The 18,913-nt window shown below is 27.8% G+C and overlaps 1 protein-coding gene across 1 annotated transcript in view; it reads left to right on the forward strand.

Annotated features, from left to right (window-relative positions):
* LOC111642424 (zinc finger protein 608-like) overlaps positions 1–17,075 on the forward strand; it is a 62,238-nt gene extending 45,163 nt beyond the window's left edge. Inside the window, exons 4-5 of the mRNA XM_023388775.1 lie at positions 1,268–1,409; positions 12,895–17,075. Of these exons, the coding sequence (XP_023244543.1) occupies positions 1,268–1,409; positions 12,895–16,877 (4,125 nt within the window). The 3' untranslated portion in view covers positions 16,878–17,075. The remainder of the gene's footprint in view (positions 1–1,267; positions 1,410–12,894) is intronic.
* The last annotated feature ends 1,838 nt before the right edge of the window (positions 17,076–18,913 follow it).

The raw sequence follows: 18,913 nt of genomic DNA on the forward strand, positions 1-18,913 counted from the left end.
AAAGGTTGTACAATATGCTTCTCAAGATAGGTCTATTGAAAGCATATAAGACAACATGTAATCAAGTATTATTATTCTTTATAATCAAGCATTGATTAAAAAAATAATGTATTGCATATCAATTATTTGATGAATAAATTAAATACTGCAAATTAATTGGTTAGTAGTTGTAGCCAGTGAATTTTTTTAACAAACAGTTTTCAAGGATTCAACATCTTGGCAGGTTTCGTTCCCACAATTTAAAGTTTTGGTGATTGACGTTTTCATCATCAGTTGTCAACAAGTATGTTATTTTTAAGCTGTTTGAAATGTGATGAAAGATAATTAATTATGATTAATGATCTTAATAATTAAAAAATGTAATTTGACAATTGAAAAAAGTCAGTTTAATTGCATAGAATTTTTATAAAATTTCAAGCAATTAAATTCGTTTAGATTTTCTGCTTATAAATTGATCTACATTCTGCTCCTGACAGTCTCTTGTTGTAGATATTCATATATTATTTTTTAAATTACTGTTAGTATTTTTTACGTAAAAAAAAGATCTCCAACGAGAGATGCAAGTCACAGAAAGTTAGCAAATCTGTTATTAAAACGTGCTTTTCATTCATATATTTTATAAATTATATTTATTAGTAACATCATATATTTTAATTAAACTCTCTTATGTGTTATATTACTTCATTAGATAATATATATATAAATGTATTAAATATAGCATATTATTCTACAATTGTTACTTGTAATTAATCAAGATAGATTAATAAAAAAATTACACATAATTCTATAATATATTTTTTCTTATTGAATAGTTTTTAATTAATGATAATTATTGTAATGATTGATAGACTGATTTATTTTTAAGTAAAATACTGTAGTTGTAATTTTTACTCAATTAGTATAATAATTATATCTTCCTGATTAGTCAGCATATTAGTGTAAGAGTAATTTGTAAGAAATTTTCATGTATTTGATAAAATTCTTTTTCTATGTAGGAAATAATTATTTAAATATTAGTCATATCTATAAATTTTTAATAATAATAATGTCAATGATTTCAGACTGTTATATTGATTAGGATGTTACATTTATTTAGGTAAAATCAGATTAAAAAGAATTATAATTTGTCAACAAAATTTAAAATCCTAGGAAGCTATCTGAATGATGAATATAAAATTAAAAATACTTTATGTAATTTCTTAATTTTATAAGTTAGAATTAGCAGTCTGTCACCTTTCTTGATATCTTGTTGGATAGGATGTAACTCGTTGCAATTTTTCCTCTCGAGATGCGGGATGCGGGTACCTCCACGAGTGTCGGGACCATCACAGAACCAGAATGTTTGGGACCTTGTGAACCCGGGACCAGTGTGACGTTAGAGGGTATTGTATGGCAAGAAACGGAAGGAGGTAAGATACATTTTATTTTTATATTCAATGATTTAATATTAATCACTTTGGTGAATTTACAAGTTTTATACTAATTTGACAGTATTTGAATAATGATTTAAAAAAAAAAATAATTAGCTTGCTGCTAATTATTATCTTTATTGTAATGATAAAAATTTGGAATTAATTTGTATTTATAAAATTTACATACTAAATGCATTTGGCCATTTAATTTTGATATAATAGAAAATGAATTTATATTTATTTAACCAAAACATGAACATGTTTGCCCATTCACAAAATGTTTTGAAAAAGATTTATTTACCATCTGGCAGAGAGTTTGGCACAGACTTCAAAACTTAGGGAAAATAAATTGAGACATCAAAAAATTTGTTAATAGTTAGCCTTTTCCAATTGTTTTATGTAATAATTAAATTAGAACAAATTTGTAAAATCACAATTATTATATATACAAATACAGTTAAAAGTATTAAGTTTATAATCCATTTTTTAAATTTAATAAATTAAAAAATAAATAATGTATTACATTAAGATTATTCATAGTTTAAATAAACAATGTATTTTGTGATAATTAAAAAGAATTTTTAAAAATTAATAATCTATTTACATTATTTCTATTTCTGTATTTAAATTTATTTATATATTTTCCTCTCACCATAATTAAGTAATATACATATTTATAATCATTAAACATTTATTATATATTTTGTAGTATATATGTATATATTAGAGATGTAAACAATACTAATATATCAATATATCATAATGCTCCCAATGTCACATTTTGTTTTATAAGTGAATGCTCCAGTCTCTCCTTTTTTCAATAGTGACTATTGAAAGAGAATTGGAGCATTGGTTTGTAAAATGAAGCATTTCTGATATCGAGAATATCCTATATATCAATATTGAATATATATATATGATTAAGGTTATTATATTATATCAATTTTATTATTTTAAAAAATTTCATAAAATGTTTTTCCAAAGATGAGAATGAAATCTTTAAGGATACCAAATAATTATACTGTATTAGTATTTAAATGCTATAAAGAAATAGTAAAATCTTGTGTAACGTTACTTTCTGATGATCAATTACAAAACTTTTAATACAGTTACACATATTAATATTTTTCTTGTGTGTTTCTCAATTATATTTTAACTTTAATAAATGTAACATATATGTGTTAACATTTGTTTAATGCTGAAAATTTACATGGAGAAAAAATTTAATGAAAAGTTATATTTTAAGTAAATGTTTTGTTGTATGTATACTCAAGTTATAATTGTTATTGCATATTTCTTGTATAGCAAAATGTTTTCTGTTTTTAAATATAATACAGTTAATCTATACAGTGAGCAGTTTATATCTATATCAAAAATATCACATCTTTTCTAAATATGTATATTTTATTATATATTTTTTCAAAAATTTAAATTTAGGCAATTTATTTCATTACTAAAGTAATTTATTGATAAAATATTATGGTATTCATTTATTATTTTTTATTATATGTATATACTAGTTCATAAATTTCCGACCTATAAAGAAAACGAGCAAATTTATGAAATATATTTATAACAGATAATTCTGATTAGTTGAAATCATGTGCAGAATGTTTGGAACAAAAATTTTTTCTCTTACAAATATTAGAAATGATTTTTGGAATGGACCGTTTCAGAATAAAAATGTTTTTCAATTACTTTTTGAATTTCATGGGATTCAAAACGGCATTGAGACTTTCAAATTGAACTTTGCCTCTGAAGCTAACCCTACTGCTTTGGATTTACTTAATTATCTCTCTAGTCAGGTGGGAGATTCACTGATCTGGGTGACATTTGTTGAATTCCTTCATTTTGTAATCCTATATAACAACAATAAAATACTTTCCTTACTGGAACCACACAATAAATAAAAATCAACACCTTTAAACATCCAGCAAATCGTTTTTTAATATTTAAAAACGCTTTCGAACGCTTTAAGCGATCATCATCAGTTAACATTTGTGAATCGAACGATTCACAAATGTTAACTGATTTGCTGGATGTTTAAAGGTGTTGATTTTTATCTATATAACAACTTTTCTATGTACATAAGAGGATTATCTTTAGCCACACTTCTAAGAATAGCATCTTTTATCATTGTTCTGCAGTGCTTTTAATGTCATATATGAGATTAAAAACGCTACTATATACTGTGTATAAGTTTTCCTTATAAAATGGGATATTTTGGACATTATATACATATATAGTTTTAAAGTACATTAATTTGTTACTTAAAATATAATTATTAAATACTCGTTAAAACATAAATAAATTATTATATGTCAAATTAAAACGTGTGATGGAAAAACATTTTTGGAGGAATGAGTATGCTATATTACATTTAATAAATATTTAAATTTTATATTTTAAAAATGATAAAACAAATTCAAGACAATTATAATCATATTTATAAAATATCCTAATTTAAAATTCAGCATAATAAAATGAGATTACAGTTAAATACTGCTGATATATTAGTTATAAAAATTGCAAATATGAAATATTTATATATTCATCAGCTATGAGAGTGATAATTAAAAATATTGTATTAATGTAACAAGTTATCAGAAGTGAAATTCTTTACAATCGCATATCAGCAATTTGACGTGATTTATTTTGTAATATAGGAAAGAAACAGAGTCATAAGACAAAAATAAAATTATACAGTGTTTAATAGTTGAAAATTATATAAACTTGAATAATTTTAAAGAGGTGTTTGCAATGTAATATTTTAATGAATGTAAGCTTCTGTGCAATTTATTAATGAAGTAAAAAAGTTTAAAGATTTTAATAAAATTGTAACAAACAAAATAAATTAGTCAATCAAATATTTAGATAATAAAATTAAATGTACATAAATTTAGTTTGTGAAGATGAAAAAAATTGAAACAGTTCACTATCTACAAATTGTTTAAGTATAGAGTTTCACATAAAACAAGTTTCTAATCAATCAATATATTAACAAAATGAACATTTTAAGCCTGATAATTTTGAACTTGGAGATACCTTGAGATAACTTGTAAAAATTTCATTGTTTTGGTTAAAAAATAAAAATACTTTTGTTTTATATAATGTATAATTTATAATGAAATGTATACTTTGTTAGCTGATAATTTCTGACTGACTGAAAAATTATATTACTTTTAATTGATAGTTCTATAATCTGTTGTAGTTTGTTGACAAGAAATTGAATTACACAGTTATATAAATATATGATAAGTTTTCTAGTGTTTTTATAATTATTAAACTATACCATTAAGTAAGTATCAGAGCTTTCAATGTATTTATTTTTATTAAAATGTAATTTCAGAAAAGATGTGATTTTTGATGAAAATAAACAGTTCTGTTTTATATCGAATCTGTGGGTATTTTTTAAGATGTTAATAAATTGCAACCTATGTCTGTATTTACCTATATATATTCTATTTAAAACAAAAATAGTAAAATCAGAAATATATTCTTTTTTTTTCAGGTAGCCAAATTTTTTATTACTTGTAAACATGTTTTTATGTAGGCCAGCTTTAGTTGCAGAAAATTTTTGTGATGGAACGTCAAATATTATAGAATCAAACAAGTCTTACATATAATAAAACATTTTGATTCCTGAAAATGCAGTGTGCATTTTTAATTTTACAACATGTCAAGAATATTGAAATTTAATTAAATAAGTAATAAATTTTTTACTTTGTAACACTTTTTTTATGCAACTAGGGTTACTATCAATATAGGAGACATAAAATGCAATGATTTTGCATATTTAGCATTCTGTGTTGGGTAATCACCAGAATAGTTTAATCCAGCGGTTCTCAAAGTGTGCACTGCGGTGCTTGTGAGGAAGCCACGAAATATTATAAAATGTTCATAATTTTACTTCCACTTTTAATTCAATGTGATAACATGCCACATCTAGCAGACCTGGTGCAAATCATTAACTCAGTAATAAAGTAATAGAATCGCAAAATGTAAAAAGCCTCATACCATTGCAGAAAACTCATTCTACCAGCGGCTGTAGATATGGTGAACATTATGATTGGTGAGTGTGCTGGAAGCAGCTTTCAAAAGTGTCTTTGTCTAATAACACTGTCAGTCGCAGAATATAGCACATAATGAAGGAGCTCCAATATTCAGTTAATTGAAAAAATAAAATGGAAGGAATTTTGATTACAGATGGATAAGGATACAGATAATAATTAGGATGCTTACTTGATTTGCTATGTACAGTTTATAGATAGTAATAACATTATAGAAGACTTTCTGTTTTTGTAAATGTATTACTGCTGGTGCTAAGGCTCATGACTTGTTCAAGATCTGTAATATTTCTAAATCCGAAGATAATTTGGAGTGGACCAAATGCATTAGTATCTGTACTGATGGTGCTCTTTAATTTAAAAAATATTGGCTATTTCACAAATTGTACTTGTTAGAATTTGACATAGGGTGCCTTGGGAAAATCTGGATTTAGCAAGAGTGCCGAGAATCAAAAACGTTTGGGAACCACTGGTTTAATCTGTAATGTTTTTAAATTAGATATATATTATCAGAAATTGACCAGAAGTAAAAATTAAGTGTTTTTAACTTGCTACTGGTCGTTTTTATGAAGAAATTAATTTGATAATTACTATCTAACAAATATCTTCAAAATATACATTTTATTTCTAAGCAATAATAAAAAATGGATGATTGTGCAGAAAATTTTTAAAACAGAATGATGACATGAAGTTTTAATATAATATTAATATGTAAAATTTTCAAATATAAGTTGGTATCTGAAAATGAAAAAATTATTTTACATATTTTTATATTGAATACTGTGTTATATTTTCCTACAATTGACATTTTAAAATGTCTGGTTTAGAAAAATGTGTTAATATTATTATAAGATAACTGTAGAAATGTACTGGTTATTTAGTAGCCATAAATACTCAGCACTCTGTTGCATGTTTGACTAGTATGATATATTTAGAGAGGATTTGGAAATGCTTGATAATGTTGTGGGCTGTGGTTTTCCAGTAATGGTCTAGTTAAAAGCTAATGTTAATGAATTGATATTAGCAATGAATCATTATGGAGTATTTAGTTACCATATATGTACTGTTACCAACTGATTTAGCCATTCTTGCAGAATTTGATTCACCTGTTACTTTAAATCTGATATCTTATCTTGATCTTAATGTACTGTACATTATTATACTTAAATTTCATTTGTAACATTACCGAGTACAAAATATTGCATGCATAATTGAAAACAAATTTATATTAAAGCTTAAAATGTGCTTGCATTATCCAATGAAACTGTTAAATTTTTTTACAATGTCTGGTTGGAAGTTTATTGTATAATGTTATTTATAATGAAATGATTTCTATGAAAAATTTCAAACATTGATGTAAGTATCATTTTCTGTAGCGAGCATAGCTAAACGAATGAATTAAAAGTTTTCATTATGAGGACCTTTCTCAAACTGGATTCTGCAAATGAATTTTAAGGATTTCACAAGACAAAAAAGCATTATAGAGGAAAAAATTTATTACAGGTCCTGAATTTGTATATATAACGTTCAACATTAATTATTCAGCCATTGATAGCTCATGGACAATCTAGAAGCTGTCTAAAAAACAAATAATTGCTAGCATTTCATTCTATTTTTAATTTTTCCATCTAATAATGAAATATATATATATTCTTAAGTTAAGATACCAGAAACTTGCAACTCAACTTAGACAGGGATAAGATATGGACATGTTGTGTTTTCAGTAGGTTTTATAAGTTTTTAGATCTCTGTGTTAAAATAGATTAAGAATCCCTACTCCAGTTGATGTTGTAATATGTTAGCAAAATTGTTCTTTCAGCAGTTTGAAAATTGATCATTTACTTACTCTTATATAACATCATTGAAATATCATAAAAATGATATTAAAAAACCATTAATAAGATTTATTGTCGTATAATTTAAACAAGTCAAGACTAATGTAAACAGTTTACTTTTTGGATGATAGAAAGTGGTATTTTTTATTTTTTTAAGATTCTATTAAATAAATTCCATATTTTTGTGTTATATTTGAAGAGATACTTATTTTCCATTGCCACATTGATTATCTCATTAAAGAAATTGACAAAGAGATATACTCTGTCATCACCATTGTCTTATTTCCTCTCAGCTATTTCTATGAGCCCTGTTCTTTTGCCAATTTCCAATTCATTGTTGATTATTGTTTGCCATTTTGGGCCACACTGCTGCACAACTTTTCTTCACAAAGATTATTTTTGAACTCAGTAAATTCTATCTTCCTCAACAAATTATCATTTATCCTACACTAATTCTTCTGAAATTGCCAGATCAAGGTTTGGACTTCCTGACTTATTCTTTTATATTTTATATCTCAACAATGTTTTATTTTATAAGTATTTTAATGAATTTTTTTTCTTTTTGCATTCTATTAAGATTTACTAGGAATAATTTATGCATTAATGTATCTCTTTTATCATAGTTCCTTCAGGCATTCATTTTCCTTCCATGAAGTTAGTGCCACATTGCTAATAGAAGACAATCTTCAATATTGACTGAAGTCAATATAAAAGATTGCAAAAATCTATTTTATGCTAGCTTTGTTAGGTTTTCTTCTTCTTTCTACTATATGTATTTTTTTAGCTTTTTGAATTTATTTGGGACTCTTGTTATTTGTAGGGCAATTATTTTTTGTCCAATGGCATTACTTCGTAAATATGTTCAAAACTGATAACATTTAGTTATTCATGTTGATCAGTTCTTTGGCATATACTGTATATAAATTTTCAATATATTTTATCAGAGTTAAATTTAAAAGATACAATCTTCTTTTGCTTACTTTAAGCAGAACTGAGCTGTAATTTTAAGAATTTTGTACACAAAATAAATATTTACAATTACTATGATATTTCTTTTTATGCAGAAATGATTAAAACTTATGCAATGATGCAACTTATAAATAATAATTTTTCTCTCTTATCAATGTTGCCTTGAGCAATCCAAATGCTGTTCAGAAGACGACATGACTTGTTCATCTGCTTCCCTGGTTTTGCCCCTAGATGGACTAAAGGTTGTACAATATGCTGCACCAATAGAGGAAATATTTTCTGAGAAATTCTAGTTTCAGGTTACATAAGACATTCAAAAACAAAATTAATATTTTTTAAAAATCTTTTCATAGCAGCATTCCAACAATTGATTTGTTCAGAAATGATAATTTTTGTGTTCAAAATTGACGAGTACCTGTTATGATTCTGAGTTAAACCAATTGAGTATTTGCCAAATAATCAAAACTATTATCAATTTTCAAGTAAACATATGTATATAAATATCTTTTGGTGAGTATTTTTATGTTCTATTATATTATTAATGTTGAGTTAATATCATGAATAATTATATTAATACATTACTACATTTAATATTTTAATTTGATACATTTTTAAATCTGTTGTTAAAATAAATGGTTTTGATAAATGTTTATATACTGTACATATATCATCACTTTGTCACAAAGACGAGTTTGCTAGAACATATTTCTTTTTGTTTAGTGAACAGACGTTTTATGTAAGAAATAAGTTTGACAACAGGTGATAGGCATGACCACATGAATATAGAAAGTCATGCATTGGCATTAATTATACTTTACCTCCAGGAAACAGGTTATAACCGAAGATTGAAGGTGTGTTTTCCAGATTGGTTTAAAGGTCATTAAAAGCTTGGGAATTCTTTCCTAAAAAATATCTGATGACAAAGTAGATCCAGATTTTTGGTGAATTATATTTTATTTCATTTTATGAAATAATTTTTTTTACGAAGAAATTACTATTACAGTTGAGTATTATGTTTTATATAAATTGGTTTATTGCATCTAAAATTATTTACATAGAAGAAAATGTATATTTTTCTCAATATAAAATAAAGCATATTGGTTTTTGAAGTCAAAATAATTTATTAATTTAAGTACTCAAATGTTTTTTGAACTATATTGAATTCAGCCTTGAATAAAAGAATTTGCACTTCAAGTAATTGAAAATCATTAAGTTCTTATTAATTTGTTTTAACTTTAAAAATAAGATTTCTGTTAATTTACTATTTTTTTATTTTTTTTTTTTTTTACAAATAGAAATTGTTAGAAAACATACTGGTTTATTTTAAAGGGTAAATTTTGTAGTAAATATTTAATTTATTTTAAAATGAAATTCTTAACTCCTCATTAGATAAAATGACTATTACCAAATATTTATAAAAGATGAGAGTATTTATTTGTAATGATACTAAGAATGAAATTTTTATTTTTGAAAAACATGTAAAGGAATTTGAAGTGTATTTAAATATTGGTAAAATACATGAGTTTACCAAGACAAATTGGAACATAGAAACAGGTTCTGTATTGTAATGAAATAAGTCATTGTTATCGTCGTCGTGATCATCATCACTTTTTATTTTAGACCAGTTTGTTTTGATTCATTATTTGTTAGTGATGTAAATACCTTAAATTATTTGTAAGTTTTCTATACACAGTTGATGTGATTATAAATTTCAGAGTGATCCCTATTTGACACTTTCTGGAGAGGTATTTAGCATTCCAAATGAAATCAAATCTGATAGTGTTGCAATTTTTACTTTTATGGTAATTTTAGTGCTATAAACAATGAAAAAGCAAGTTTTTCCTTTGTATGAGTACATATGTTGCAGCAAAGTTCTGAGTGTAAAAGTAGCAGCAACTGTTGAATGTCATTCTTATCAACTACAATGACTCATCTTGTCAGAAAGCACATTTTTTATGAAGCTGTTTTATAAATACAATGACATTGCTGCAGATGCACTTCCAGAATTTTGCCTTTATGGGAATTTGTACTGAGGGTCATTGACTCCAAAAGTTCTCAGGAGAATGATCATTTGATTTAGATAAACTGGATTACCTTATTGATCTTTCTTGCCATGGAAGATCCTGTGAGACATATTTTCACCACAGTGGAACAACATGAACATTCACAACTGTTACATTTGGGCCACAGAAAAACTTCATGTTTATCTGAATATTCCACTGCATTCACCTAAAATTAATATGGTTTGGATTTACAGCCACATTTATCCTTGGACCATTATTCTTCAAAGAAGCTTGCTCTAATGGGCTTATGGCATGCTCTGTGATGGCCTAGAGATACTGAGATATGCTGAACACTTGTTATACCCCAACTGCAATGGCAACAGTGCCTTGAGTCAACTATCTTCATGCAAGATGAACTGCCTTTGTGTATCAGATGCTGCATATCTCATTTCATTAGTAACAGAGGAATTAGTCATGCATTCTCAACCACCTCATTACCTTTGTTCTTCAGATCTTCATTGATGTGACTTTTTGTTATGATGATACTTAAAAAGTGTGGTTTATTGAGGGCACGTCGATCATCTGTCAGGCTTGAAAGTATCACAATGCACGTGAGAATCATTATCAACAATCAGTTACAGTTGGCAATTGAACACACTGTTCATTACCTTTAGGTTTTAATTTTTAAAATAACTATTTTGAGCAGTACCTCTGCATCATTAACGTCTCTATGTAGTAGGACTGTCTTGTACAAATAAATGTTTGTTGCTTGCAGTGCCATAGTGGTAGGTTTTGGTACTATTTTATTTTTACAGAAATGTCTACTGCATTTCTTCAAAAGTTACCATACCAGATTTAGTTTCATTTGGATTGCTAAATATTTCTCTAGACAGTGCTAAGTAGACAGTATTTTTTGGTCATGGGGACACTTATTGAGAACATTGTGCAAGTTTAGCAGGCTTGAAAGACAGTAACTCAAAATTCATATGAGAAGCATCACATACAAGCTGGTCCTTGACAATTATGTTGAACTTTAATTAAGATCACTTTGTGTATCTGATTATGGCAATTTATTCTAAAATCAATTAACGAATTTATTTTAGAATAAATCAAAAAATATATTTCTGTTATGAATATATTTAAGTTGCCTTGATATGTTATAGAATTAATTTCATTTGAAGTTAACAAATAAAATATAAAAGCTATAAAATTTACTTCTGTAAACTTTACAATAATTTTTAATTTAGAAATTTAAATTTTATTTTGAAGTATATAAAAGTGTTGTTTGAAAAATTCATATTATTTGAAAGTGTTAGTGAAAATAATTGGTTGAAATGTTTTTATCAACAAAATGTCAAATCTGTTTTTACATTTTAATGTATATAAATATTTTTAGATTAAATGAAGATAAACATAATAAAATTTAGTTTATTTAATTGTATACTTTGTTTTTTCTAAATTATGAAAAAGTTTCAATACTTTAGCTGAGACATAATTCAGTTTTTGCAGTTACTTTTTGAATGAGATGATGTGCACATTAAAATAATGATAAACCGCAATGTTGGTTAATAAATTAAAAACCATATTTCCTGGTATTATGTTGTAATTAAAATTCATTGCTTTGGCTGACTGACTGATCATCATCAGACTTTTTCAGAAAATAAATAGAAATTAATCAAATATTTTGAAAAGACATTGTTATATCTTTAAATATTTGAACAAAATTGTAAGAAAGTATATACTTTGTGTGAATAGAATTTGTTTTACAAATTTGAAGTCTAAATGTAAAGATTATTTCAGTCTTCAAAAGATATTTACTTGGTTGAGATATTTACACTTAAATCTCTGATTATTTGAAATTAAGTTAGAAATATTTTTAAAATAAAAACTGAATTAATAGTCCATACAATTTTATTTGTTAAATATTAAATGTCAATACAATGTTTTTTAAAAATAAAATAAAATTATACAGAAATTTTAACACCGGAATAGATAAATTACTCAACTTCACTGCCTGTAACCGGCATTCTTCTTCTCCAATACAGAGGACTTTGCAAACGTTTTCGAACCTAATGTGGTTCTTCTTCAGGCTCTATGGAATTTCCTATATGAATTCGAATTTTACCTGAAGAAGAACCACATTAGGTTCAAAAACGTTTGCAAAGTCCTCTGTATTGGAGAAGAAGAATGCCGGTTACAGGCAGTGAATTTGGGTAAAATAAAATTAGTAATAAATTTTAAATTTACATTAGAATAATTAGTAATTGAAACTTCACTTATTTAAATTATAAATTCTTATACAGAATTGCCAACAATGTTAATAAAGAACAACTATAAGAAGAAAGAAGAGTTAAACAAATAGTTTAAAAACACAAGTATTGGTTGCATCATATCATTGATCTATTTAGTATTAATACTTGATATTGTCCAGTTAATTCTATTGTATTTAATGACAGCATTTCATGTATTATTCACATTTACAAAATTAATTTTGAAAAGGCAAAACTTTGATAGAATTATATAGTCAAGTAATTTTAAAATTCAGCAATTATAATATTATGATTTAGTATATTTTGTGTGTAATTAATTGTACTTTTTAATTAAATAGGTGTATTGGTTGTGAATGTAACATGGAGAGGGAAAACCTATGTTGGTACTCTCCTGGACTGTACAAAACATGACTGGGCTCCACCTAGATTTTGTGAATCACCTACAAGTGATATAGATGCTAAGACTTCCAAAGCACGTGGAAAGAGAGGAAGAGGATCAACTGGTACATCTAGTGAAGGTAATAATTATAATGACTCTAGAGCAACTGTCCAGAGTAAATTAAGAAACTGTAAAGGACGCAGGAGTGCTTCTAATAATAGCAGTTGTACTAACTCAGGGTTCACGGTACCTAGTAGTCCAGCAAAAAGTGAATCGGGAACATCAAATAATGGTAAAAGAAAGGGACGGCCAAATGATTTGGAATTAAGTCCAGCACAACCGGATAGTAAAAGTACCAAAAGAAGTCGATCACAGTCGAGAAGCACTCCTACTCCTAATAGTAGCAGTGCTCCAGTGGACTTTCCTCAACCGTCCTCACCAGTTCTGATAGAATGCCCAGAACCAAATTGCAGTAAAAAGTACAAACATATCAATGGTCTTCGGTATCATCAGACACATGCCCATAGTAATCCTGAAGCAGGAAAAATTGATGATATATTAGAAGATGGCAAAGATGCAACAAATAGTTCAGATAATGAAGAAAATTTGCAGGATAGTACAAGTGTGCCTCCTAGTCCTGCTATAACTCCTTTTTCTACTTCAGTTTCACCTCATCACCATCATGAATCAAATAATAGGACTTTATCCACATCTGAAACTATATCAATTTTAGAAATTAATACACCATCAGAAGGTGAAAATTATTCAGAAGCAACAGATTTGTCAACACTTGCTTCAGTTGCAATTAATGATTCCAAGAAAAATAGTAATTTTGTTCATCTTAGTGGTACAAACAATCAGTTAAATTCTGTTATAAAGTGCCAGGAAAATAACGACACTTCATCAAATTCAGAAGGAACTAAACCTGTATCAGTTAATATGCCCATATCAGGACCTGCTTCTAATATTTCATCTCATGTTGGATTAACTCAAAGTCCGTCATCATCATCATCGTCGTCATTGTCTTCATCTTCCCTTGTAAACTTTGTAACATCAGCAACTACTGCAGATATTCCTTCTGTAACGGTTAGCATTCCTACATCTCATGTTTTATTTAACCAGACTTCTACAGTAGGAAGTGGAAGCACAACCACAACCACTTCCTTAGTGAACCTAACATCAAGTGCTGCAATGTCTGTACAGTCAAATAACATAGCTACTTTCTTTTCACCACCTGTAGCTGTATCTTCGTCGGTATCTTCAGGGACAGTTGATAAGAGTAAGTTAGAAAAAACAGAGAAGTATAAATTAAAGTCTTCTAGTTCTACGACAGTAAGACCTGTTATTTCAGTTCCACCAACACAAGTTCTTCCCCTTTCGAATAATAACAGTGCACCACAGACAGGTACCTCTCATCAACATGTTACATCATCATTGAAACCAATTCAACCGAAACCAACTATTTTAGGAGAACCAACAACAATTAATCCAGCTCTTGAAGGTTTAAAGAAAGAGAAATCTAAACATAAGAAAAAGAGTAAAGAGAGAGATAAAGAAAGAAAAGGAAATTCAACAAATTTACAATCAAGTAAATCACAGGTTTTACAGTCAGCAGATGAAAATGACAGAATTGGAAGACCTTTTGAGGGTTTAGATACAACAATAGCCAAAAATGTTAATAATACTGCCAGTTCTTCAAATGTTCAACAAAAACAGATTGTTTCATCATTAGGAAATACACAGTCATTAAATTCTGATTCAAATCCTGCTGATTCTAGCAATATAAATGAGAATGTTCAAAGTCCTGCTTACTCTGATATATCTGATGCCAATGATAGTGCACCAGTACTTGAGTCAGAGGTTCCAAGTAATAAAGACAAGGATGAAGTTAAATCTCCGCCAGAAGTTGTATCTCAAGCCGCTGCAGCTAGTCTTAGTACTTACGGAATGTATACATATTATAGTCAACCCCCATATTTGATTCCTTCAGTTCCTCAAAATTCTGTTCCATCTGCTACTCTGAATGTAGAAAAGAATGATACTGAAAAGAAATCTGAAACAGAGAGAAATAAGGAAGTTAGAAACTGGAACTGTCCACAAGAAGTTAAAATTGAAAATAGTAATGTTTCACAGGAGAAAACAGAAAAGAAAAGTTCTACTGAAGAAGTTACAACACCAACAAATATTGCACCGCCATCTGCCGTATCTAATAGTGGTCAACAGGAATATCCTATTCAACAACAGTATGCCTATCCTTATGGTTATATGCAAGGATATCCATATTCTGTTGATGCTACCTATCATATGCATTTATTAGCAACAGATCCCCATTACAAACAACAGTATGAACATTTCATTGAAGAACAGGAACGATTGTATCGAGAACAAGCAGAACGGCAGCATAAGGAGCAAACAGAAAGACAACATAAGGAACATGTTGAAAAACAACAAAAAGAACAAGAGCGACAACACAAAGAACATGTGGATAAACAGCATAAAGAACAAACAGAAAGACATCACAAGGATCATGTAGAAAGACAACATAAAGAACAAATAGAGAGGCAACATAAATTACACATTCAACATTCTCAGATAAGAAACAAAGAAGAACGAAGTCGTGAAAGCAGGGAGAAAATTTCTGAAGATAAAGGAATTCATCCACCTTTATCTGTTCCTCCAGATGTGAATAAACAAACTTCTGCCAGCAGTGCTGTGATAACTAGTAAGGACAGAGAAGTTCGGCCTCCTTCTCATCCCTCACAAAATAGGGTTGAAAGTTCTGTGACACCTTCTGTTTCTCCCGTAGTTACAGCTACAACTCCTTTAAAAGACAAACAAAACGAAAACCATCAAATATTGAAAGAAAATATTGAATTAAAATCTCAGATGGATGCTGGTAAGGTAAAACTGTCACAGTATGAAGCAGCAATGCTTTATGAGAGACAGAGAGAAGAAATGAGACGATATTATATAATGCAAGAACGTTTAATAGATCAACAAAAATTAGAGACTGAACATTCACAGACTCAGTTACAGGGAAGAAAAGATGAAATGTTTAATACTGTAGTCATTAAAAATAAGCCCTGTAATATGTCTGAATCAACAAGACCAACTTCAGTCATACTTTCACCAAAATCAGAGTCCACAAAATCATTGTCATCTAGTCCAAAAGGGAATTCACGAGAACAGACTTTATTTCCTAAAGAATACACTAACAATTCTTCATCAAGCAAAAAAGAAAGTGGAGCATCTAGTAAGACATCTGAACATGCAGAATCTAGTGCTCGTGAAGATAAACATAAAAGTGATAAGGGAAAGATACATAATGAAGGTCAAAAGCCAACAATGGAAACAACGGGTCCTCCGCCACCTCCAACCAACAGCTATGCTTATCTTCAGCCATCTTATCTTCAACCTACCCATTCACATTTTGCACACATACCATTTGATCCTTTATATAGAGGTAGTTTAAGTCCAATGTTAATGTCTACACCTCCTCATTATGGTAGTTCTCATTATTTGCATTCTCAGTTGCGCTATCATGTGCCTTCAGCACCCTGTGACATTCCACCACATAATCAAGGTATGCCAGACAGTTTGGGTCCAAAATTACATCCGACAGGTTCAGCTAAAGCTTTAGATCTTTTACATCAAGTATCACAACATTATACCTGTTCGACACACAAAATTCATGAATTGCACGAAAGAGCGATAATGTCTCCCACAACGAGTACAAATTCTTCCACACCTACGGCATCCACGCAGAATAAAGCTAGTAGTTCGGAAGCAACATCGAGCAGTTCTAAGCAAGAAGTAAACAACACAAACGATAGGAGTCAATCACCTCCACCTCAACGACATCTGCATACTCATCATCATACGCACGTAGGAGTTGGTTATCCTCTTTATGATCCTTATGGTGGTAAGTCAAACTTTTTCTAATAATTTATTAAATGTGTACATTTTAGAAATTTTCGTAAAATTTTAATTTGAAAAATTAAAGATTATACATTTGAATTTCATTCCGAAAGTGTCTTATAAAGAATCTTACTGTTATTGTGTTTCAGGCTTAACGATAGAAAATTATTCATAAAATATTGTTAATTACTGTACAGTATTAGAAAAACTGTTGTCAGTTTCAAAAAATTATGTAACATAGACTAATAAAACATAATTAATTGCTAGATTTCTGTTTATAAGACATTTTCTTTTATATATTTACTGATGAATTTTAATAAATCAATATTTATCTTTTATTACATATTATTGTTTTCTGTCATTTTGTATTAATATTAATGGTTTTTCTTAAATTTATTTATAAGAAATATACATTAATAATTATATATTTAAGGTCAATAACCCTTTGTGCTCCATATTTACATAACTTTGAGTTATTTTTCCATAATAATGATAGTGTAGAGAATTATCATTGTTACTTAAAACAAAAATAATGACAAATATGTATGTGAAGTGGCATATAAAAAATGTTTTGCATTTCAAAAATGCCATACATCTTTTATATTCAAACTTTTAAAGCAAACTTGCATTTCTCAAATTAATATTTGTACATTAGGAGAAGGTTTTTCATTTTTTGTTCATGAGCTAATGATCAGAATTTGAAATTTAAGTGTTGACGTTGATCATCCTGTTATAACCATATTCTTCACTAGAGATTAGCCATGTCCAATTTTGACATATAAATGTTTGTAACATTTTTAGATGAGCAAATTCTATACAAATTCTAGATGATTTGTACAAGTGTAAGGGCAGTTTATGATGTTGTTTGGACCTTTCTCTGCCCCATTATTTATAGTTTTGGGTGAGAAAATTGTATAAATGAATATGAATCGATGAATGGCATATTATGCAAACGAAAAATTGCGTTGTTAATGAATGCTTTAGAAATGAACACACTGCCTTTTTGTAAATTAGTAAGCCATTCATTAAATTTACTTGAAAAAATTTTTAGAAAAATTCAATAGTTGCAGAATTCAGTGACGTAACTAGATGATACATTACTAGGTAATACATTAATTCAAAAGAAAACATGGTTTTTGAAACGCAAAATGTTTTTGCAAACCATCTCATAGATCACATGCAAAATAAACTTCATTCTTATATTGTTGTTGAATTATAAGTGAAGAGAAAAAAAATACTTATTTTCCTGATTATTATTGACTTTTTGCATCAATTTGTATTCTGTTAAAAATTAATGCTTACTCAAACTGTAAATTAGTTCCAAGCTTCTGTTTATATTTTAGTTACACACGCAGAAGCTTGAAACTAATTTACAGTTTGTATCTGTGCATGTTTCTTCCAAGATAATTATTGTTTTTGGACAAAACAGATTTTAGAGATTGTTTTGAATGTATTTTTTTCTTAAGGTTACTAACTTTTAATTGAAAATACAACAGAATAAATAAAACATTGAAATGATTTTATAACCACTTCACTGTTTATTTTGTTTGTGCCGAAAAAAGTTAAATGGCTTTTTGAATATTCAGTTATGAATTATTTCATCAAACACATATTAAAAAAATATATATTTAAGATGTTTTATTAAATTGAATTGAAATTATTCAAAAGTAAACACACAAAATCATACTTATACAGTAAAGTGGAATTGATCAAGCAGACTAGCTATGTGAAATAATTATGTCTAGAGAAATCTTTTAAAAATATCAGAATGTTAGCAAAAACGGATGGAAATAGTATTCTGTCGAGAATTTTACATTCAGTGAGATATTCTAAAAGTAATATATAAAAATTATAAACCAATTTAAAGTAAAATAATTTATTTCTCAAACTTTGAAGATAACTTCAAACATTTTAATTCTTTCACAAGTAACGTTAAGAAAGAATAGATGAATAGCATTTGCGAAAGTATTTAGATATTTTATTAGTATGAATACAATTCAAAATCCTAATGACCGTGATGTCAAATTAATTGGCAAGTCATATTCTGATCAAACCAAATA

The sequence above is a fragment of the Centruroides sculpturatus genome, unplaced genomic scaffold (assembly GCF_000671375.1).
Source record: "Centruroides sculpturatus isolate CEXI.00-Female unplaced genomic scaffold, Cexi_2.0 scaffold1676, whole genome shotgun sequence".
NCBI classification, from domain to species: domain Eukaryota; kingdom Metazoa; phylum Arthropoda; class Arachnida; order Scorpiones; family Buthidae; genus Centruroides; species Centruroides sculpturatus.